Source organism: Lactuca virosa, chromosome 9 (genome assembly GCF_052849685.1).
Source record: "Lactuca virosa cultivar CGN04683 chromosome 9, Lactuca_virosa_CGN04683_v6, whole genome shotgun sequence".
Lineage (NCBI taxonomy): Eukaryota > Viridiplantae > Streptophyta > Magnoliopsida > Asterales > Asteraceae > Lactuca > Lactuca virosa.
This window is the reverse complement of record NC_136434.1, coordinates 216,419,761-216,444,274: the sequence shown is the minus strand read 5'-3', so window position 1 is coordinate 216,444,274 and position 24,514 is coordinate 216,419,761. Positions and strand designations below refer to the sequence as shown.

At 34.8% G+C, this 24,514-nt stretch overlaps 1 protein-coding gene across 1 annotated transcript; it reads right to left on the bottom strand.

Moving 5' to 3' along the window:
- Positions 1 to 23,020: 23,020 nt before the first annotated feature.
- Positions 23,021 to 24,117, bottom strand: LOC145137955 (ethylene-responsive transcription factor 3-like). The gene has a single exon (XM_079072097.1). The coding sequence runs from the start codon at positions 23,818 to 23,820 to the stop codon at positions 23,161 to 23,163; it is 660 nt and encodes a 219-aa protein (XP_078928223.1). The 5' UTR covers positions 23,821 to 24,117; the 3' UTR covers positions 23,021 to 23,160.
- Between the last annotated feature and the right edge of the window lie 397 nt (positions 24,118 to 24,514).

Below are 24,514 nucleotides of genomic sequence, written 5' to 3'. Positions count from 1 at the left end.
ATGATATTATATACTCGAGTCAATTATTGATTTCTCAAAGAAGATTAAGTTAATCCAATAAAACTTTGGGTTTCATTAGGAAAAAAATAAAAATCAAATATAAATCTTCATCTAACAAGAGTCTTCAATGATGCAGAAATCCAAATGAACAAGTCTTTGGGGGTTTTGACAAAACACCCGAATGATTGGGCCTCATATCCGTAAAGTAAACCAAAATAGGAACCAAACATGGTTAAAATTGTAAGATTAACAAAAACTCGTATCCATGGCTCAAAACTAGGTTTGTGGAGTTGGAATTGTCGAATTCATGTTGATCTGGATCAAGGATTCATCATGCATATTGTGTTCTAATCAGTTGGATCCAACATATTATGCATGAAAATATTTGGATTTGATATAGGATTTACTGTGATTTGGTCACCTTGTCTTTAGAAATAAGAGAAACTCATTTGGTTCATTGAAATAGGTATACAAGTTGTTGATAGATGGTAAAATCGACTTAATCGCCCCCCAAAAAAAACAAACAGGTTGATCTCATCGCGATTCAAGAATCCAGAGCAAAATATCAGGGGTAACACGCGTAAATTTTTGGGGAAACACAGCAAAATATCAGAGGTAACACAGGTAAATTTTTGAGGAAGTACATCAAGAATATTACACTACGCGGAAAATTTTATTAAATAATTTCTACTGTGATTAAAAATTTGGGGGATAGAACAGTCTACCCCGGTCTCCCACTAAGATCCACCCCTGGTTGATCTACAACATTGTATGTGGTGTCCAATCAGATAAATGGATACTTTTTACAACTAACTAAAAATTACAGTAACAATAAAGGAAATCACGTTTTTGTTTTTAGCAGATAGTCTTTATCTTATTGGATACGTTATTAGATTAGTTTGGTGTTTATCATCTTTTCTGTTTTTGGTTTCCTAGTTTATTGGGATTCTTCTTGTATTTAAGAACTTTATGTGTTGAATGAAAATAAGTTTACAAAGCATCAGTTTTTTCATGGTATCAGAGCTGGTCGTGAACCTTTAGTAACCGAAGATGGCAGGAGATAAACCAATGTCATCAAAAGATGGAGAATGAGGAGTCATCGGCACCAACTCCCCTTACTACATCCATTCCTCGGAATACCCAAGAAAGATGCATGTGAATGACGTCTTAATTGATGAAAATTACAATGATTGGGCATGGGAGATGAAGAATTTCCTGTTCGCAAAGAATAAGATCGGCTTCATCGATGGAACCATGGAAAAAACTGAAGTGAAATCACCAAACCACATGATGTGGATGCGTTGTGACGCTATGATAAAGGGTTGGCTAACAACCGCAATGGAGGAGGATATTAGATCCAGCGTTAAGTATGCCAACACAACTATGAACATCTGGAATGATCTTGAGGAGAGGTTCGGAAAGGAAAGTGCACTGCACGCCCGCCTATGAGTTGAAACAATCGCTCACAACAACTCGTCAAGATGGGGCATCCGTATCGAGTTACTACACCAAACTACGTGTTATTTAGGATGAAATCCAATCGGCATCATCTACACCTCGTTGCACTTGTACCAATTGCAAGTGTGACATTGGGAGAAGATTGAACGAGGCGAAGGACAAAGAGAGGCTATATGAGTTTTCTGATGGGTTTGGATAGTGAATACTCAACCATCAAAACCCAAATTCTTGCCATGAAACCAACACCCAATTTGGGAGTTGCTTGTCATCTTGTTGCTGAAGATGAACAACAGAGAGCCATCTCGGCTGTTAAAAGGCCAACTGTTGAAGCTACAACATTCCAGATCTCCGTCCAAAATCGTACGACTATTAACGATAAACCGCCTAACAAGAAACCAATGCAAAAGGATGGAAAGCGAGGAGGAAACGAGAAAACCGATCAATGCAACTTATGTGGAAGAAAAGGGCATAACAAGGATGGTTGTTTCAAGAAAATTGGGTACCCGATTGGTGGCCAGGCAAAGGAACGCAAAAGAAAGGCAAGGCTAGAGCTGCTTATGCAAACTCAGATACGATTCCAATACCTGGATTAACAACAATTCAGTACCAGAAGCTTCTCAAGCATTTCTCGAAAGATGAGGAAACTAACACTACACCAATGGTCAACATGGTTGGTAAGGTTGATAATAATAGTGATCAGGTGGTTGATTCTGGTGCCCCCGAGCACATAACTTGCAATCAAGAGTTGCTTGAAAACATTACAAGAAATACTCTTGAAACACTTGTCACTATACCCAATGGTGATCAAATACATGTTGAAGGAAAGGGTAGTTTTATCTTGCAAGATGGGATCAAAATTGATAAAGTCTTGCATATTCCAAGTTTTAGTTGTAACTTGTTATCAGTAAGTCGATTAACTAAAGGCTTGCAGTGTGTCATAACTTTTCTTCCTGATCTATGTTATATGCAAGACTTACTCTCGAGGAACCTGATTGGCGCGGGTGAATGCAAGCAAGGTCTGTACCGAATAGGCATGGTGACAGGGAAAAGAAGAGTTTTGATGACTACTGAAGATGTGGATCTTTGGCATAAGAGGTTGGGACATGCTTTTGAGTCTAAGCCTAACCAAGTTGATTTTTTAGGAAAATTTTCTAGCAAATTAAAGAATAAAATTTATGATTCTTGTGTAAAAGCAAAACACACTAGACTTTCGTTTCCAAAAAGTTCAATAAAGACAAATGATTGTTTTGACTTATTACATTGTAATGTTTGGGGGAAATATTGAACACCTGCTTTTACAGGTGCTAGCTATTTTCTAAGTATAGTGGATGATTTCAGTAGGGTTGTGTGGATTTATTTGCTCAAACACAAAAATGAAGCAGGTACATACCTAGTTGATTTTTATAACATGGTAAAAACTCAATTTAACAAAAGGATCAAAAGGATAAGGATTGATAACGGTGGAGAGTTCATCTCATCAACAATGCAAAGTTACTATGCAAAAGAAGGAATAATTTTAGAAACTACTTGCTCACATACCCCTCAACAAAACGGTATGGTAGAGCGCAAACATAGACATATTCTTGAGATAGCACGTGCACTAAAGTTTGAGGCTAATATACCGTCAAGTTTTAGGGTGAGTGTGTCCTGATTGCCACATACATCATCAACAGACTTCCTTCGAAAGCTATAGAACAAAAAACACCCTACAAAATTGTTTTAGGAAGAAACCTGACTACGATCATATGAGAGTATTTGGATGTTTGGTTTATGCAAGAAACACCGAAACTAAGGGAGGTAAGTTTGAAGTGAGGATGGGGGGGACCTGGTATCTTTGTTGGATATCCACAAGGAAAGAATGGGTATCACATCTTTGATATCGATGACAAGAAATTTATTGTATCTCGAGATGTGAAATTTGTTGAGAATGTGTTTCCTTTCATATCCAACGCCTTGGAGAAGGAGTCACAACCTAGTAACATTGATTTCCTAAACAGGAACTGCATAGAGAGTGATGACTTAGTGCAAAAGAAAAATGACGATAGAGAAATATAAACATTTACAAGTTTGGAAGATTTCGTACCAAACATTACTGGAGCCTGTGACGAAACAACACCAAATGAAAACATAGGTTCAGAAGGTGAACCAATATAAGACAATGGGGAATCTTTTATTCCTGACTCACAACCCACTGAAGGACCGAGAGAGAAGAGAAATAGAACTCATCCCAAATATCTAAGTGATTTTGTAGTAAATTTGCCTCCATCGGTAGACAATGCATCACCAACGCCCGATCAACGATCCTCGATGGTACACACTCTTCATAACTTCGTTCTTATGAAAAATTTACTAATTTACACAAAGCCTTCTTAGCAGCTATTAGCTCCAATTAAGAGCCCAATCATTTTAAGCAGACCATGTAGGATGTTAAGTAGAGAGAAGCCATGCAAAGGGAGGTTAGAGCACTTGAAGCAAATGGAACTTGGACACTTGAAGAATTGCCCACTGGTAAACGTGCAATAGATTCAAAATAGGTTTACAAGATCAAGTACAAACCCAATGGAGAAATAGAGAGATACAAGGCACAGTTAGTCGCGAAGGGGTTTACATAACTGGAAGGGATCGATTTCCATGACACCTTTGCTCCAGTAGCAAAACTTGTCACTGTGCGTAGTTTTCTTGCTGTTGCAGTAAAGAAAAACTGGATTATTCATCAATTCGATGTTGACAATGCCTTCCTTCTGGATATTTTAGATGATAGTGGCATGCAAGGTTGTCGACCTAGTACATTCCCCATGGAGCAGAATTTGAAGATTGATGAAGGTAAAGATAGTCCATGCATTGATTCTGGACTTCTGGTCAATATCAGCGGCTTATAGGACAACTTATTTATCTTCAAGCCACCAGGACATATATAGCTTATTCGGTAAACATACTCAGTCAATTTGTGTCTGTTCCTCGACAAAAGCACATGGATGTCGGTACTTACATATTATGTTATTTAAAAAGTACACTTGGACAAGGTATTCTCCTTCCGAAGACAGGTGGAATGGGTCTTTTCACATATTGTGATGCTGACTGGCTTGGGTGCTCATTTACTAGGCGCTCACGAACCGCGTATCTTTTACTTCTTGGTGGTGCTCCCATTTCTTGGAAGGCCAATAAACAATATGTTGTTTCACGATCCTCGGCTGAGGCAGAATATCGGGTTATGGCAACGACAGTTAGTGAGATCTTAGGGATGCGATGGCTTCTCAAGGAGCTTGATGCACATCCCAAAGGACCCACGCCATTGTTCTGTGATAATCAAGTTGCTCGGCATATTTCAAATAATCCAGTGTTTCACGAACGTACAAAACATGTCGAAATGGACTGTTATTTCGTTCGTGAATGGGTAGTATCTAAAGAACTATTACTGCTTTTCATTCATACATCGCATCAAATGGCTGATTTATTCACCAAAGCTTTGGGTGCACAACGACTTCAGTCTTACTTGTCAAGCTGGGCATTCGAAAATTACATGCTCCCGCTTGAGGGGGAGTAAAGGAAATCACGTTTTTAGTAGATAGTCCTTATCTTATTAGATACGTTATCAGAATAGTTTGGTGTTTATCATATTTTCTGTTTTTGGTTTCCTAGTTTATTGAGATTCTTCTTGTATTTAAGAACTTGACGTATTGAATGAAAATAAGTTTACAAAGTATCAGTTTTTTCATGGTATCAGAGCTGGTCGTGAACCTGCAGTAACCGGGGATGGCAAGAGATAAACCAAAGTCATCAAAAGATGGAGAAGGAGGAGTCATCGACATCAACTCCCCTTACTACATCCACTCCTCGGAATACCCAAGACATATGCATGTGAATGACGTCTTGACGTATTGAATGAAAATAAGTTTACAAAGCATAAGTTTTTTCAAACAATACCCTAATCCCATAAAAATAAGGAAGATAGAAGGTAAGAAAAAGGCAGCCCCGACTGTTGGTAGGGTGACAACTTTCAACGATTACCTCCGGCATAAAAAGAAAAAAAAAGAGTTTGTCATGTTCGAGCGTCCATATCGAATAATCTCTTGCAATTTGAAACATTAACCCAAGAAAGAGAATACATACATGAAAAGAGTAAGATTAAAAAATAAATTTGACTTATTCACATGTCTACACCTCAAAAATGTTATGCAATATGAAAATGTTAGCAAAATATAGAGAATAAGATAAAAAATACATAATAGTATGTATCTAAATGTGAAAATGGATGAAATAAAGTTGGATGAAAAGACAAGTCATGTAAATATTGCATAGATAGAATAAAGAGCATATACTAGACAAAAAAAAACATACATCCAAACAGTATAAGTTATCAATAAGAAAAGAACAAAGTATGACGGTGGACTTAATGGTAAGTGCACACCAAATGAATCTAGTTTTTACTACTTCTTTACTATTTCACTACTCTAATACTTCATCTCTACTTTCTCTTATACAAGGTCATGTCTGTAATAAACCCTAAAGCGACTAAATACTTCCTAGAAACCCTAAGAAGATCATATTTTGATTGGAGAACAAGGGATAGAGAGATCTACGTGAAGAACATCATTAATCCTTCGATTTTCTTAGTTTTCACCATTTTTAACTCAGTTTACTCTTTGATTATGTGTGTTTCTGCTATGAATATGGGCTAATAACCCTTTACTTTCGTTTGGTGATGATGAACCCTAACACCATGAGTTGATTTCCTTATTTATGGATTTAATTATGTTGGTTTAACTTGTGTTTTATAGATCGATAATCCTAGCATGTTAAAGTTCTAATCTTTATTGCTTTTCCTGCAAGTTTGGTGTAGTTAGATGATAATTTTTATTGCATAAACATGATATCTAGTTATTCATGACCATTAAATTGCTAGATCCAATGATTGATAAATCCGAGAGTTAGGTAGTAAAAGTTAGTTTCTTTTCTTGTGTTAAAGATCATTGTTAATTCATAATATGTGTTTGATTTTCTTGTCTTGATCTTAAATGGGTAATCATCATATTTATCATTCATAGTCCAAATAATATTTAAAATCAATTAAGTGTCCACTTGTGCTATATCATTGCATAGTAGTTCATTAATTGGTAATTACTAGGAATTGGAACATAATAACTAGTAAGTCAATAATTTGGTAACCAACATATTTAATCCATTATAAATCAATCATAGGAAAAACAGGGAATTGAGAACTAAACAAAGTTACTCTTTAATCTTGAATTAAATTCATTTTCTATTTGTTTGCTTAAGGTCTTAAGTTTTAGTAGTTTAATTGCTAATTGCTTGATTTAAGTTACTTGTCTTGCAAAATCAGTAAAAAAAATCCCTTACTTAAAGTTATTTATTTTAGTTTAATTAACACCAATTATTTTCTGTTTAAAAATTTCGATTCCTATGTTCGATTCCTTACTTACTTTACTGTACTACTACGCACCTAGGTACACTGCCTAATTGTGTTTTAGCAGGTAAAACTAGATAGGATTATAAATTTAAAGCTTTTAGTGCATAATTAACACACATCAAAAATCAAATAAATCAATTAATAGAATTTATGAAACATATCAATCTCATTAATATTCCCAACCAAACATCGACAAAATAAGTATGTATAGAGATGTTTCAAAAGAAACTTTTGTATTGGAAGATTAGAATGCTTTTGATTAGTGGCCGTGTGTAATTGTTGAAGTTTGTGTTAGGAGCCATGTACATTTATTACATGTCGGTGTTTTTGAATGCTAGGTGTTGTCAATAAGTATTTGGAAAGGTGTTGACAAAATAAATATATATATATATATATATATATATATATATATATATATATAGATAGATATGTTTCAAAAGAGATGGTTTTTTTGTTCCTTACTCAGTTGTTAGAGGTGCTCAATTGCTTTTATCCCTTAATGTATATAGATATATGGGGTTGGGATAAGTTCATGGTGTCCATGACTCAAAAAATAATTGATGATAGTTGTCTTCCTAGTGGTGGGCTGGTTACTAGATGGAACAAGTTTCTTTCAATGAAAGTTAACATGTTTTATCGGCGATGTCATCTAAATAGGCTTCTAATTCGTTTGAATTTGGAGGCGAAAGGAATTGATATGTAGCGTCCCGAAAATTACAAAGAGATTTGTTTTGTTTTTAAAATATATTAACCTATTTAAACCTTTAACTTAAATACATTAACTTGCATTCATTTGTTAAAAACCATTATGTTGACATAGTTGAATTTAAAAAAAAAATAGTGGGAACTATATCTTTGATGCGTGTGTACAGTCCCATCGAGCTCTTCTCACGAACGACTTGTAAAATATTTTATCCATAACTGTAAGCATAACGCTTACTAATTTCCCAAGTATACCACATATTCCACCATACAGACAATGGATACAAGCAAAATCCTCAGATCTAGCATCGTGCCGCTATATTTCCTATCAACATACATAATAACCATACATGTTAATACATATCAGGTAAATGTTGTGGTCCTACCACAGTCTTATAATCATTATCATTGCTATGCCCCTCCATCGCAATATTTCTTGTCATGTGTCCCACCATGTTCTTTCATACGGTTTCCATAGTTCCCGCCATGGTTTTTCATATGGTTGTCATGGTTCCCGCCATGGTCTTTTATACGGTTGTCATGGTTACTGCCATGGTCTTCCCCTACAATTCCAAGGGCTAAATCATGGTCTTACATACAGGTTCCAAGGGCCAAATCCTGGTCTTTTATACAATACATATAGTCATATGTAGTCAAAGATCAGATAGACAGTTGAACAGTTGGTCCATCCGAAAGCAATAAATCAAATAAGAACCATGCAATAAGGCTTCAGACGAAGAGTTCTCATGTTATCTAACTTAACCACATACAACCAATACTAACATTACCCTAACTAATCATGACACCTAACAATATTATATAATCAACAGGCAAGACCCTACCAGTCTAGCATACCATGACACCAAGTGTCCTATACTGCACATACATAACAAAGAGTTATCCTAGTCAACTAGCATACTTGTACTCTAACGGTACCACTAGCCTAACATACAACAGATATACGATGTTATATGTGGCATAACGAGAAGACTCACCTGAATCGCAGAACCAGAGAAGCACATCAACACTCTCACTCCTTACATTGATTAATCATGCGAACAGACTAACACCAAAAAGGATAAATCCTCAAACAACAACTCAAATACTTAAAGTTTAAACCAAGATCAAACTGGTCAAATGTCAACGATCAACCAAATCAAAGGTCACCACGATGTAGAGATGTCTTGGCCACGTCATGGGCATATCAAGACAAAACAGTCGACATACAGAATACCACAAAGTCGTGGGCCCTCCTTGGCCACATCGTGGTTGCTGCTAAAAAGCCATTTTCTCATTAAGAGCTTAATCTTTACAGATCAAGGCTCAAAACTTCAGATTTGGTTCTTCCTATTGACTTAATGGATAAAGTTTCCAACTTTATCCATTAAGACCTCATCATGAAGCAAGATCTTAAACCCTAAGTCCAAATAAGCTCTTTCAAGGCTAAATCTTATGCATAGGATCAAGAACACACAAACAATGACCTTTTTCTCACTTAACAAAAGTCCATGACCTCAAGAGTGTCACAATAAGCTCTAAAATTCCTCAAACTCCAAGAGCATCCATGAATGGGACCAAAACCAACGAAAAAAGGAGCATAAAAATGGATCTCAAAGGAACAAGGTCAAGGTGAAAGCTTTATATCTCAAATGACCCAGAAACTTGAAGAAAATGATAGATCTAGGCCCGCTCTTTGCTTCCTTGCACCAAGAAGAAGTTCCTTCCTCTACAAGCTTCACAATATCAAGGAGATAAGCTCACAACCATGGAAGGGAGTCTAGGTTTTCGAAATGGGGAGATGGAGGCTGAAGGAGATGACCTAATCCAAGAGTTAAGGTCCTTAAATATGGAAGAAACCCTAAAAATCTTGGGTTTGGGTTGCAGCAACCACCACGTTGTGGCCTCCGTCTTGCCACGTCGTGGTGTCCATCCGGACACGCCTTACATTTAAGTGTCATGTCATGTCGTGGTCATCAACACACCACATCGTGACATAAGATTTTCCCCAAAAACCTTATATTTGATCACTTTAATTAATTGATCCACTATGAAAAACGGGTGTTACATGATATCAACATAGTGATATATTGTATTTGAAACTCAGATATTGAAGATATTGGTCATGTTTTGATTTCTTGTGAAATGGCGGTGGAACTTTGGAAGCTCGTGGGAGGTGGTGTGATATCCATATCTTGAATTTCAATGTAGTGGAAGATGTGATTCGCTGGTTAGATTTAGTTTGTATGTTCAAAATGAATGAGTGACGCTAAATCGATTGCTACGACTACGTGGTGGCTCATTTGGCACTTTCGAAAATTATATCATTTTTGGTGTTCAAAGTTCCAGACGAAATATGTTAATCAATAGTTTGGTTAAATATTCTTATAATTGGTTAGTGTATATGAATATAAAAATAAGCATAAATAAGATGTCGTGGTTTCTAAACCCAACTTTGACTATTCCTCTGTAATCTCTTTTGTTAGCATTTTGCTAACTTTTTATTTATAATCAATTTTCACAATGAGGGAGTGAAGAAAAAAGGTTCATTGGTATATGTTGTAATATAATGTGTGGTTAAGTTGTTTCCACAGTGCAAAGCAAATTTCTTTTATATTTTGTCTTGAATTTGGACCGGTTCAATTTATCTAAAGAGTTTTTAAAAAATACATATAAATGAATTTGTCATTTTCTAGTTTTCTTAGAACGGAAAACACATACACACTAATCCTATTCCTAATCCACATCTTTTGTCCACCACGAAGCTTGAATCCACAACCATTTGGGGAGAGACAGTTTTTCTATACACCCTAACATTACTCGTTTAATTCTCATGTCGTGTCATGCCAATCCTCTTCGTTACACAGCTTGAAAATCCATACATAAACTCCTTTATTTCATATCGAGTTGTGTCATATTAGTTTTTTTTGCCATTTATATGTCTGATCATCGAGGCAATGCAGGATAGTAACATTTATTCTATATATAAATATTTCATTTTTGTTTATGCTTTATATAAATATTTTATTTTTCATTTTATAATTCTTATTTAGGATGCATGTTTTGCAATTTTAAAATTAGACTGACTACATAAAAATCACTATATTTTTGCCTTTTTTCCCGTTTGACTGTTATCTTTTAATTTGGTATTTTCGTATTTTTTTTAAGTGTATCAGCCACTCCAAACAAATAAGGCGTGTTCAGCAAAAATAGCTAGTAGCGGGTAGCTTCTTGCTGGTAGCGTTTTGTTAAACGCTACGTAAAGTAACATTTGAATTTGGAGCGTTTTGCTTAAAGTAAACGCTAGAAGCCTGTTGTGCCAAACGAGACTTTCTGTTTGAAACGAAGCGTTTTGTCAAACGCTAGAAGCTAGAAGCTCTCAAACGTTCCTAAACGCTCCGTGTCGAATACGCCCATAGAGTCATATCTTGACTCTTCATTTTTTTCATTAGTTGAACATGAATTCAGGAACCATAGGCTGAAACGTTTTCAACTTCACAGCTTCATAAAAAACAATTCAAATAAATTGCAAGCATCATATATATTCCAATATTAGATAAATAAGTAGATTTAAAGCTAGAGTCTTCCATAATAACAGTGATATCTAAAAGCTAAGGCGATAAACAAACACACCTTAATTTCAATATAAAGTACATCTATTTGAAAAGGGATAATGTCATAAAAAGCCTTAAGTTTTGCAGAAAATGTCGGTTTTACCCTTCGACAGATTTTTGGTTCGTTTATACCGCAAACTTGTCATTTTTTTGTCGATTTTGCCATTTTTACCTGTAATAGCAGGTTTTCAGGTTACCATTAATTATTTTTTGCGAAAAAGCCCTTAAATTTACAAATATTTTGCAAAAAAACCTTTAAGATTATAAACATATAAAATATAAATACATATTCAAAATTTGAGAAAATTAAATAGTTTTTTAAAAATAAAATATCAAAAGTTTATATCAAACTAATATAAGTTTTACTGAAATATATTTTTGGCTTTACGTATGGTAAATTTTATATTGATTCGATATAATCTTCTCTTCTAATAAAAGACTCATAAAATTGTCACTTGTCATTTTTTTAAAAGTCATCTTTGCCACGTGTCCTTTTTTTGTTAACCTGCTCATTTGTTTTCCCGCTCAAGTAGAATTGCTTCGGTCTTTGATTTTCTTGAAGTTGTGTAACGTCTCCTAATTACGTAACACTAAATGCAAGTACCATGTTATAATATTGTTAGATATCAATAACGACCCTTATGATTGTCTATGGTGTCCCATGAAATCGTTTAGCAATCCAACTTTAAGTTGTTAAAAATATTGACATTAACTATTCTATCTGTATACCAAAATTTAAAAATAATTAAACAATTAGTATAAACATTCTTTTTTTTTAAATAATGTCATTTCTTCCCTTTTTTGCCCTTTTTTTGAACATGGACGTAAATTGTATTTAGGATGTATATGTTACACATTGTGTTTTTAACCATTTGTGTAATATTTTAGAAATAATAATGTATCATATTTTTTATATGTTTAATAAAATAATAATATTATCATAATTTAAATATCATAAACATTTTAAACATCAAAAATAACATAAACATTTTAAACATATAAAATATAAATATATTTGTCTAATTTATTATATAAATATATTTATTTTTATAAAAAATATGATACACTATTATTTTTGAAATACAAATCTTTTAAACATATAAAATATTTTTATTTTCCTTTTAAAAAAATTAATTGAATGTAATTAATGTCATATTATTCATATGTTTAACTATTCTAGCATAATTAATTATTAACTAATAAACATTTTTTAATTTTGCTTTGAAAGTTTAAGTATTAATTAAGGAATATATTTATTTTTTTATAAAACTAGGTAACTTTTTTAAAATTTAAATATAAATAGTTTATATCGAAACAATATAAAATTTACCGTACATATAGCTAAAAATATGTTTCAGTTTTGGTTTCATAATAAAAATACAATAAAACTTTTATTAGTTTGATATAAACTTTTGACATTTATATTTTAAAAACTATTTAGTTTTAGCAAATTTTGAATATATATTTATATTTTATATGTTTATAATCTTAAGGGTTTTTTTGCAAAATATTTGTAAACTGAAGGGTTTTTTTGAAAAAAATAATTCATGGTAACCTAGAAACCTACTATTACAGGTAAAAAGGGTAAAACCGATAAAAAAAAATGACAAGTTTGCGGCATAAACAAACCAAAAATCTGTCGAAGGGTAAAACCGACATTTTATGTCAAACTTAAGGCTTTTTATGACATTATCCCATTTGAAAAATCCATAATAACAGGTGACAATGATGGTTTACTTTATAACTCATGAGACATAGCAAGTTGAATTATAACTGTGAGGAGTGTGTATAACTTAATACGATTGTAGAAAAAGGTTTGAATGCAATATTAAAAAATTAAACTTTTATTAGAAACAAATAACAAAAAAAATTCAAAGTAATTTGTTTAATTACTTAAACCTTGCAAATTATATAATCTTTCGAAACGAAAATAAAAAACCGTTGAATTAGTCTTCTTAGTAATGTATACATTATTGGTTAAATTTTTTACTACCAATTAAGTTTCAAGTTATTATTAAAAGCTTACCAATAAATTGGTAAATTTTAGTAATAACTTTGAATCTTAATTGCATAAGTTGGAAGAAAAAAATATATGTAAATTGGTAAAAAGTGATTACATAAATATGCATATAGCTCTTAAATTTTGATTATTATTTTTATAAATCATTTTATAATCATAATTACTACATCATTTTATACGAAACTTGCAATAACGAATGAAGAAATGTACCCAACCTATTTCAAGATTTTATAAAATTTTGTCTACTATGACTCGATCGATATGTTTTAAAATTAATTTATTTCAAACTTATAAAAAAATGGACAAACAAGTCCATAGTCCGTTGCTAACTCCTCACAAACCCATACATAAAACGAGACGTGTACAAAAACAGCGTCAATTGTCGAACATTTTTTATGATGCACCAGCTGTTCAACTCATAATAGTAGCTTATTAATCTATATTATACATTTATATATTTGCTATCATTATTTAATTTATGTGATTCAGCTTTTTAACCTTTTTAATATATATGCTTTGGGTTGAGTCACTTTAATTTATTCAATAAACATAGGTATTTTTTATTCTATCTATTTGACTGGTTATAGTGTAACTCACATAATTTTATTCTTAAGTTAATAAATTGATATTTTCATCTACGTGGCTTTATTATGCATATATTTAGAATACAAAATCAACTTCTCTAAAAAAACTTCCACCATAGTAATAGAACCAGAAAATTGGGCCGAAAATTAGGCAGGGTGTTTGGTTTGAGTAAATAATAAAGAAAAATGAGAAGTATTCATACATGATACACCCAATCTTGCTAAAATTAGACAAAGATAAACAGTAATGTTTATTGAAATTAAGTATGATGAAAATAGTGTTTTTTTAAACTTTATATAAAAAGTAGATTGCATTCTCATATCAAATAACAGCAAACTAAACAGCAATTTTGGGAATAATATTCAAACACTATGCATCGAAGCATATTGCATAAACATTACTATAATTTTCAGATAATCAGATATATTTTTGTTCCATTATATTATGACAATCATTATTCATATTCATAATGACTTTTAACTATAAACTAAATATCACCTCAATCTGCGGCTTACTATATTGAACATATACGATATATGTGTTCACAAACAGTCAAACATCATAGGGAGGACCACACATATTAGTCCCCCGTAGTTACGATATTGATCTTCCAACTTAATAGGTATTAACATGATGGAGTGGTAATTCACTAATTTGGTGATTTTTGTTATTCGGCTTTTAGCATAAGGTTAATTATGCAAAGGATCCATAAGTTTAATGTTATTTAAATTTATTTATTTTTCAGAAAAAAAAAATTATTCCAACTTTTTTTTTTATTTGGCTTATTTATCCGGCTTGTAGGTAAACTTCCGATGATACACACAAGTTTTTTTTCCGTTAAAAACCCATCACATTTGTTTGAGTTTTCTGAATGCACAAAGGGTTTAAAGATGTTATTTCCAACGAAATACGTAGAGTTTTTATACTATGAATGATTAAACATGTGATGATGTAATATTATAACGTCAAAACTAATATTACATCATTAAGACAGTCATAAATCCAACAAGTCAAAGATATTGTATAACCATATTTCAAATATAAAACCTATTCAAAGCATGTTGAAACAACAGTATGATAACCATAAGGCACTTGCAACACTGAAGGCACTACCTAAAACATGAAGCAAATTACAAACTCGAGAAATTGTTTTAGTAGAGTACTCGTTAATCCAACCAACAAAGGACCTGAAATATCATTGTGACCACCAAATACCAAAGTATTTTGTTACCGGGTGTAGAACAATGCCGGCACCAAACCCTTCTGGTCGAGCAGTGTAGAAAGTATTCCATTGATGCAAACAATGGCTCCATTAGCATGACATAACTCTGGAAATAACTCATTGTCAACACATCTTAAAATGAGTTGGTGTGCGACTGTATGTATGACGTCAAAAATTTCAAACCAAATTTTTTTTATTTTCAGAATAAAGTATAAAATCAAACTTCATTCCAAAAGTAACATAAAAACTTATTTGTTCAACATTGTAAAGTCGTAGTTTCCAAAATAGGGTAGTAACGTAAAATCATCGAAAGTATGTAACAAAATCGTAGTGATGCGCGTGCGGTACAGTCAAACAGGGTCCTTCATTCCGACAATATAACGACTTGAAAAATATTCAATCCGTTTAGTGTGTTCCCCAAAATATTACAAATCAACATTACATACACAATGCATACAAACAAGGCTCATAGTCTACACCTCAGAGGGCCTATACGCATAAAACAATCATCCCAAAGACTTGTAGAACTTCCAGCCATAATCAGCTCATAGTCAACACCTCAGTGGACCTATAGGCACATAGTCATTATCCCAAAGACCCGTTGAACTTACAACTTCCATTCTGGTGGGCTTGTAGGCACATAACCATCATCCCCTATAATCAAAGCATACCAGATAAATAGACTAACCAACATAACACTTAACCATACTCTAACAGTGCTAAACCAATCTACCACACTGGACATACAATGTCACACAAAGTATAATGAGTAAATTCACCTGAATAAAAAATGAACCAACACACACTCATAACTCGAAGGGATCAGCAACACGAACCACTTGATTACAGTCATGTCAAACCTCAGTCTTAAGCTCAAAGTTTGACCAAAAGTCAAACTTGTCAAAAAGTCACTGGCCAACGTCAAAAGTCAAAGTCAACATCTAGAAAGTCAAACAGGCACGCCACACCCAAAAAAACAAAAAATTACTTGGGAAATGCCTTAAAAAGGCGCATTGAGCACCCAAATCTCATGTATAATATTTATATATTTATTTTTGGGATTGAATGAGTGACTCGACGAGTTGTATGCCCGACTCGTCGAGTAGAATCGGATTGGTCACGTGGGTTTGATGACCAACTCGACGAGTCAGAGAGCCGACTCGCCGAGTTGGCGCTGTGCGAGGAAACCCTAAATCTTCAGGTTTGTGTCCTATTTAAAGGGCCTTACGCCATCATTTCCGCCTCCCTCATCACCCTTGAGCACTGTGAAGAACCCTAAACGAGTTTTAGCTTGTTGTGTGAGAAGGAGAGGCTATCTTGAGCATTTTGGTGCACCTTGAGAGAAGAAGAGGAAAGTATCAAGGCTTGGAGCAAGGAGGGACGTTTGGATCTAGAGGATCTTAGAGGATAGCTTCTGTTTGAGGTAAAAATATGTTATCTTGATCATTTTTCTTATGAGATCTTAGTTTGGGGAGTTCTAGGGCTTTTCCCCATCCATCTTGTGTTATTGAGTCCCTTGAGCATATCTTGAGGTTGAAACCTCAGATCTGAATTGTAGGAGGTCTTGTGAGTCAAAAGACCCAAGCTTTATGGGGCTAGAGGCAAGCCTTTGAGCACCAAACCCTTGTGGGAGCTTGTATTGGCATTATGGAGCAAATATGTCATGCATGAACGTAAATATCGAAGCTTTACGTGACATTTGAGCCTTGGGAGGCTAGATCTAGGGTTTGGAGTGGTAGATCTACCTTAAAACGTCTGAATGAGAATACAGACTGAATGGACTCGCCGAGTCAATGAGCTGACTCGACGAGTCGGCTAGGGTTTTCCTGATGAGACTGAACATGCGGTAACTCGACGAGTTGACGGGTCAACTCGGTGAGTTGAGTTGGACTTTCATGAGGGTTCTAAGGAACCGAAGGGACTCGACGAGTCGCATAGATGCACTCGACGAGTTGGGTCAACACGGATTGTTGACTAGAGTGTTGACTTCTGTTGACTTTAGGGTTTGGTCATACTTGAGAGATAGAGGTCATGGAGGGGTAAAATGGTCTTTTACCCATCCCAAGAGTTAAAGAGGGACTATCATGAGTTTATTTAGAGTTGTGATCTTTAAGTGTTAATTGGAGATGCTTACTACATGTAGGTGGGGGTTAGACTGTTCGAGGGGTATTCGGTTTCCTTGCTTGCTTACGAGGCGAGTCTTCTCACTATACTTACTTAGAGTGGTAACCTTTGTGTGACCGGAGGGCCTTATGTGCTTATATTGAGTATTGTGATATCTTGCATTATGTCTTTGTGATTTATGTTGTGTGTTATTCTAAGCTTACTGAGTTAGGACCGGAGGGTCCACCCGAGTTGTGGGACCGAAGGGTTCCACTGAGATACATTGACCGGAGGGTATTATTGAGTATAGCCACGAGAGGCTAATGAGATGTGTGTGATATTTTAGGGAACTCACTAAGCTTTGTGCTTACCGTGTTATGTGTTATGTGTTTCAGGTACTTCTCAGGATCACGGGAAGGCACCAGCTTGATTGTACACACACGAGTGGAGATATGATTTGGAGGATCCTGGATTGTGTTTTGAACAATTTATGAGCATGTGTTTTGATAACTAAATAGTTTGGATTTTTTGTGATTGTGATAATGAAATTAATGTGATTTTTAAATGAAAATTTTGTTTGGAAATTTACGGTGTTACATAATTCTCATATATGGAACTTCTCAATGTCTTAATGGACAAAATTTTCAACTTTATCCATATTTATGGCTTAAACAATCGAGATCTCAAACCCTAAGTTGTAAAAGTGAACAAAATGGTCATTTCTTCATGCATGGATCAAAGAGAGCTCATGCATGCATTCTTTACTCCACTAAATGTCTAGATCTGATCCTAAACATTAGTCCTAAGCTCTAGAGCTCTTCAAACTCTAAAAAGTGACATCAAAGGGACCAATTAAAACTACATAAAAGTGACCAAAATCTATCAAACTCATAGATCCATGGATGGATCATGAAAAAGGTTGGATCTTTAACACTTTTAAAGGTCCAAAACTTCTAAATAACAATTAGAGGTCTTGGAGTTCCCCAAAACTCCAATAACAATGTTAAAAGGGACAAAAAAATGACCATACAAGCTCCCACATCCTAGATCTATAGGAAAAATGCATAAAGGAAGAGACTTTCTGACTTAAAAAATGTCTAAAAGCATAAGTGGGTGTTGGATCTTCTTCTAAACCAAACACCAAAACACCACAATGATCTACCTCATCCTCAAGCTTCACCAAACAAAGAGGAAAAGGTTCAAGAACACAAGAGAGAAAAAGAGAGAGAAATTATGTAACACCTAGTTTTTAGATGTTTCTATTATCGGGATAGTAGCCCATAAATGGATTGATTAAAGGTCTTAGGATTCAAGGTAATAGAGCTTAGACCCTACTGGATGTTGATAATGTTGGGTTAAGTGATTAAAGCCATCGAATTGTGCTTTGAGGTAAAATGGGAAAAGTTATATATTAGGCTTCTTGCATGAATTATGGTTTTAGTTCGACATGTATTAAGCCAAAAGTGATTATATATGGTTGTGGGGTTCGTTAATACCTTTACGTGCATATAAAGACCGTCAAAACGGAGTTCAAACGAAGAAGTTATGATTATTTGAAGTTGGAGTGGTATTTGGGGAATAACCGTTCTCACGAGGTGAGAGGAATGTTGTCACGACGTGAGAGCCCTCAAGAGCTGACAAGCAGGATGTCATGAGGTGAAAACTGTGAAGCCTAAGCCCATAAAATTTTTAGGGTTTTCAATGTATTTAAAGGTAAGGATTCATGTTTAGGGGTATTTTTTTACCCTCCATCATATCTAGAACCCCTTGAGAGAAACCTTAGCATCCTTTTTACCACTTTGAGCCTCCCCTCTCCTCTTTCATCCATTTTTGGAGTTCTTGGTGGATTTTGGAAAAAAGATCTTTTAAGATGGAGTTTTGGAGCCTTACTTAAGAAGATCTCAGCTTACAACTATCTTATGGACCTTGGGTATGATTCAAGTTTCCACCTTTACGCTTATAAGTTGCTAGATCTGGATTCTAAGCTTGTTTTTGGTCCATTTAATGAAGATTGCATTGTGGGATGTGATAATGTTTGCAATTTTATCATTCTACTTTGTCACAAGAGTATTTTCGGTCCATGGATTTGATATTTCATGATCTTGTGGGCACCATGCTTGAAGTTAGGATCTTATTATGGTCATTTTGACCTAGCTTGTATTTAAGACGTGCATTGGACATACATGTCTAAAAAAACAATGATTTTTATGGTGCTTTGGAATGGGTAAAGCCTTTTGGAAAGTTGGAGTTGATGACTTAATGTACTAAGGACTCAAATCATTAAAACGTTGATTCAGACTATAGTCATAACGTGACACTAAGGGTGTCACGACGTGACCATGAAAGAACCCGCATTTGTTGTGTCTTTTGTACTCATAACGTGACAGAGGAATGTTTACGTCGTGAGGTTTTTCCAATGGGTTGTCTGTAACCGAGTTGGCTGAGTTGGAGCCAGTCGAGTTGGAATCGGGTCGAATGTGCCCTCATGACATGACCAAGGGTTGTTCACGATGTGAGGCTCGATGGTTGACATTGTTGGTTGTTGACTTTGACTTTGACCATTGACTTTTGGTTAAACCAAGGGTTTTGGAGTGTAGGCTGAGCGGGTACTCTTTATTGCTGTTAGGTGCCATGTAGGATCAGTCCTTGTTGGGTGAGAGTTGTGGTGTTTAGCTGCTTCTTGCGAGGTGAGTCCTCTCAATATACTTCCATGTGTGGTAGTATGTACATGTTAACCAGCTGGGTCTTATCTATTGATTTTTGCTATATGTGAATTGAGTTGCTGATAACTCCTGGACTGATGAAAGTCCATGGGACTGCTGATAGTCCCCAGGGTTCCTGATAACCCGGGTGGTGTGCTGTTAATCTACATGGCGTGCTGTTAGCCCACTGGGACTGCTGATAGTCCCTAGGATTGCTGATAACCCATAGTTGATTGTTATGTTGTGATGCATGAGATATTTTTGGGGAACTCTCTAAGCTTTGTTCTTATAGTTGTGGATTAAATATTTTGCAGGTACTTATCGGATTGCGAAGGCGGGACTGTACACACATCAGCAGATTTATGATTCTTCCACATTGTCTCCTTTAACTCTGATTTCTGAATAATGGATGTTTTTATTATTTTATAAATGAAAATTTTAACCTGGGAGTTTAGGACGTTACAGATTAGGGTTTCAATGGAGGCTCTCTGGAGTTGGAGGCTAAAGGAATGACAAAACCTTAGGGATTAATGTCATTAAATAGGCCCAAATCTCGAGGCTTAGGTTTATGGCCCAACAGGCCAGGCGCGTCACGCCTTACTTATGACACCCCGCACCTAGACACATGGCAGGCGCACCACGATCTAAACGAACCTGTCACACCTCCAGCTCCAAATACCGGAATCTGATAAATTCAAAACTTTAAACCATTCAAAATATATTCTAAGAAAAACGGGTGTTACAATACGAAGACTAGGGGTGACCACGGATAGCGGGTACCCGCTTTTGGAACAGGAATCGCATTGGAACTGTTGGTTCCGAAATCAGAATCGAAGTCACTGGTTCCAGGTCTAGTTCCTAAAAGTAGGAACCACCAAGGACCGGTTTCTGTTCCGATTTCCCTTTTTTAGGAGTCGTTACCCATCGGGTAACCGCCAAAACCCAAAATATTAAATTTTAAAAACACTTCATACTTAAATGAATGGTCGTAACAACGTTGATGGCTAAGACATTTGTTGGGACTATCTAATTGGGTCTTGGAAGTAACATGCTAATAAGTCATATTTGTCACATTCTTTTTTTCAAAACAAATAGTCTTATGTGAATGTGAATGCTTGACTGTAAAACAATTTAAACATGTTTCTATTTCGAACATGTTCATCATTTTCCAAAAAGTTCATCAACATCAAACATGAAAATATAGCATGATTTTATGTTTCAAAGTTTTTCAACTAACTTCTAAGATTAATATGTTCATGATTTTCAAAAAAAAAAGTTTTCATACTATAAAAAACAGAGAAAACATACTTTTGTTTTTGCTAAAGAAAATCAACATGTGATTAAACTTATCCATAGGATTGTCGAAGGAAATTGTTGAAGTCGTGTTTGAGAATGAAAACATCACCTTAAATAGAAGGTACCATTTTGAAAATAATAATGTATTTTGGAAAATTCCAGTTTCAACATTAACATCCAAGATAGCACCTTCAAAAATTATAAAACATTTTCATTTTTTTTCAAAATTCATGATCATATTTTATTATTTTTAAAAAATATAGTTATTATGTGATCTGAGATTTTTTTATATGGTCAATGCCTTAACGGGGTTATGATTAAAACTTTTATCAAACATGCTTTATTTAACACAATTCACATATATTATTTTAGTTTTTAAGTGGAGTTTCCTCTATTAAACAAAATTATATTGGATATTAATAAATGATAAATTTTAAAGTAGAACAAATATTGTCATAGAATAAATTCTAAGTTCTAGCTACATTAGATCAACTTTACAATCATGGAAAATACACAACCAAAATCAACCCAAAATAAAGTTCCATCTTCAAAATTAACAGTCAAAGTTGATAATCAACTCTAAATATATTTAATGAATACCATAAACTTCTTCAAAAATAAGAAAAAAATGGCTTAAAAAGGAAATAATAGCCCTAATATACCTCCTATATTCGCAAAAGAGGTGAGGGGTGACAACACATTTAGGACATTTCATTACACTTTGCTTGTCTTGCTTGATGGCAGTTTCGGACATAACCACCTCCTATACAAAAAGACTCATCCTCGAGTCTTTGTAATCCCCATTGATGTCATATATGGTAATCACCTCGGTCTTCTCCTCCCATGGGTGTCATAAACAACATTGATGTCACAAACAAGATGCATTTAAGTTTCATAAACATGAATCCTCATCCCAAACACTCGATTCAGACTTAGTCTACGTTCCACAAGATCCCTCAAACACCTTGTTCTTGAGTCTTTTAAATAATGAAAACGAAAGGTTTGCCATTTCAAATTTCTCTTCTTCAAAACCATCCACCCAATTTCAAGCCGATCAAGTGGGAAAACAAACAACACTACCATCCTACTATTCACTTTTCACCAAAAAGAAACCAAGCAAAATTGAAAAAAAAAAATAAAAAATTGTCGTTTTCTCTTTTCCAACTTAATTCCTTTCTCTTTTGTTTCCTTGCAAAAGGAAAGACTTCTTCCTTGTTGCCCAAAAGATGCTCGATTTGGATCTCTAATTCTCATTGTCACACAACTCCACAAGGTCTTCCACTTTCTGGCATTGCACCCATGTCTTTCGCACCAAATTGAGGGTGGAAAGATAACCAAAGTATGGTCGATACTCCCAAACAAATACAAACAAAATTAACTCGGAAAAGGAAATAAAAGCCCTAGTAAAAACTTCCAAATTCACAAAAAAAAGAATCATTTTGGAATACTCATAGAAAAATCTCCAAAAACCGTATATCATAGAATAATACACCAAGAAGACACAAGAGTGTAGACCTTATAACATTGTGCATCAAGCAAGTATCATGAAAATAAAATGATAACAAATCTTATATATATAACATTGCTTCATCAACAAAATATTTCATATATCACCAACTAGCTCACCACCAAGGCAAACAAGAAGAATGAACAAATATATAGAATGTAAACCCAATAGATAGAGCATATAGCATGGAGATAACTACAGTTTCTAACCAAGAACATAGATTAAATCAAGTATATAAGTATAGAGCAAAGTCAAAGGAAACAAATCCATAGTTACTTTGAGAAATCAATCCTCCATTTTTAGATTAAGCAGAATGACAAGAAGAAACATTTGACATCAAGAGAGTTATCAGATTTTATAAGCTTACTTATGAAATCAAGAACAGCTTGCTCACAACATCATATTCATTCATCAGATAAGGCTCACTTATATATCTTAATGAAGGCTTAACCATGTCAAATGTAAGAGAAGACATTTTTCTGCAGAAAAATATAAAAAAATTGAGACATCAAATAGATGTTCATCCTCAAAGACGAAGCTCTGTGCAGTGAAGGTCATCGCCTATGGGAGAATCAAAGGGGACGTCATCAACCGGAGGTGGCATGTTTAAATCGAAGGGCAGCATGGTTTTCTGAAACGAAGAAGAAGCAATATCCCCGGCATCTTCTTCATCAACCACCACAGATGAAGAAGAATCGCAGTAATCGCAACAACTATCGGTGGCCGCTGGTTGCTTCTGAGGGTGATGTACACGAGGTAATACAACATCCGCCGTCGTCAGCGGTCTTGGGCCACTGAAAGACTCCACGGTGCTACTCATACCGCTACACGTCGGCCTCTGAGGTACGATAATTTCGTGCTCCGGAGAGTCAAAGAAAGGATGGCGATCGTTAAGGTTTTGTTGATGTTGAGCCGTTGACGGAATCGTTAAGGGGAAATTCGTCTTCGCTTTAACTCCACGGAGGGTCCGAGCTGCGGCGTCGTAAGCACGAGCAGCATCCTCCGCCGAATCGAAGGTACCAAGCCAAACCCTGGCCTTCTTCAATGGATCTCTAATTTCTGCAACGAATCGACCCCATGGTCTCTTTCTCACCCCTCTAAACCTAATTTCTGTTCCCGATCCCGATCCGACGGTCACCGGAAGTGCCGCCTTAGACGCCGCAGCTCCTCCTTTGCCGCCTCGCATGACCGATCAAATTCTTGGAAATGAAAAAAAACAAACAAAAGGGGTTGACGATGGATGAAGATTACCAACAAACAGTTGATTGAGCCTCTAATCTCTAGATTCCCCCTTATGTTCTTGTCGATTTCTTGTCTGCGTCTGTGAAACGCAAATCGAGATGGATTTCGCGTGTTGAATCTCTGGTCTTCTGGGGTTAGGGTTTACGTTTGCTTTTTTCCTATCGGTCGTGATATGAACCCTAATTTGGAGGTTCTGCCCCCTTTCCCCCTATTCTTGATTTTCAATTCATTTTCCATTTTTAATTATTGTGATTGGAAATAATCGAGGCGTATTCTAAAAGACTAAAATACCCTCGTATTTGTTTTGAACAACGGCACCAATAATTGTTTTCTGGGTGCAACAACTTTATCCATTTTACATTAGATACTCCTTAAAAAAAATCAAAATACCCTTGTATTCGTTAAATTTGTGTGTAGAAATTGAAGGAAAAAAATTATAAAGAACTACAATAAATTTATATTATTTTATGGGTTAAGTATTTAATCTTTTAGTAATTGTATTTTTATAAAAAATTTATCTTATCTAGTACATATTTGTCTCAAATCATCAACTATTAACTTCGTAATTTGTGATTTCAGTATTTCACTAAAATAATTAAACTTCTATATCCATCCAAAAGGTTATTCTAAGACTTAAG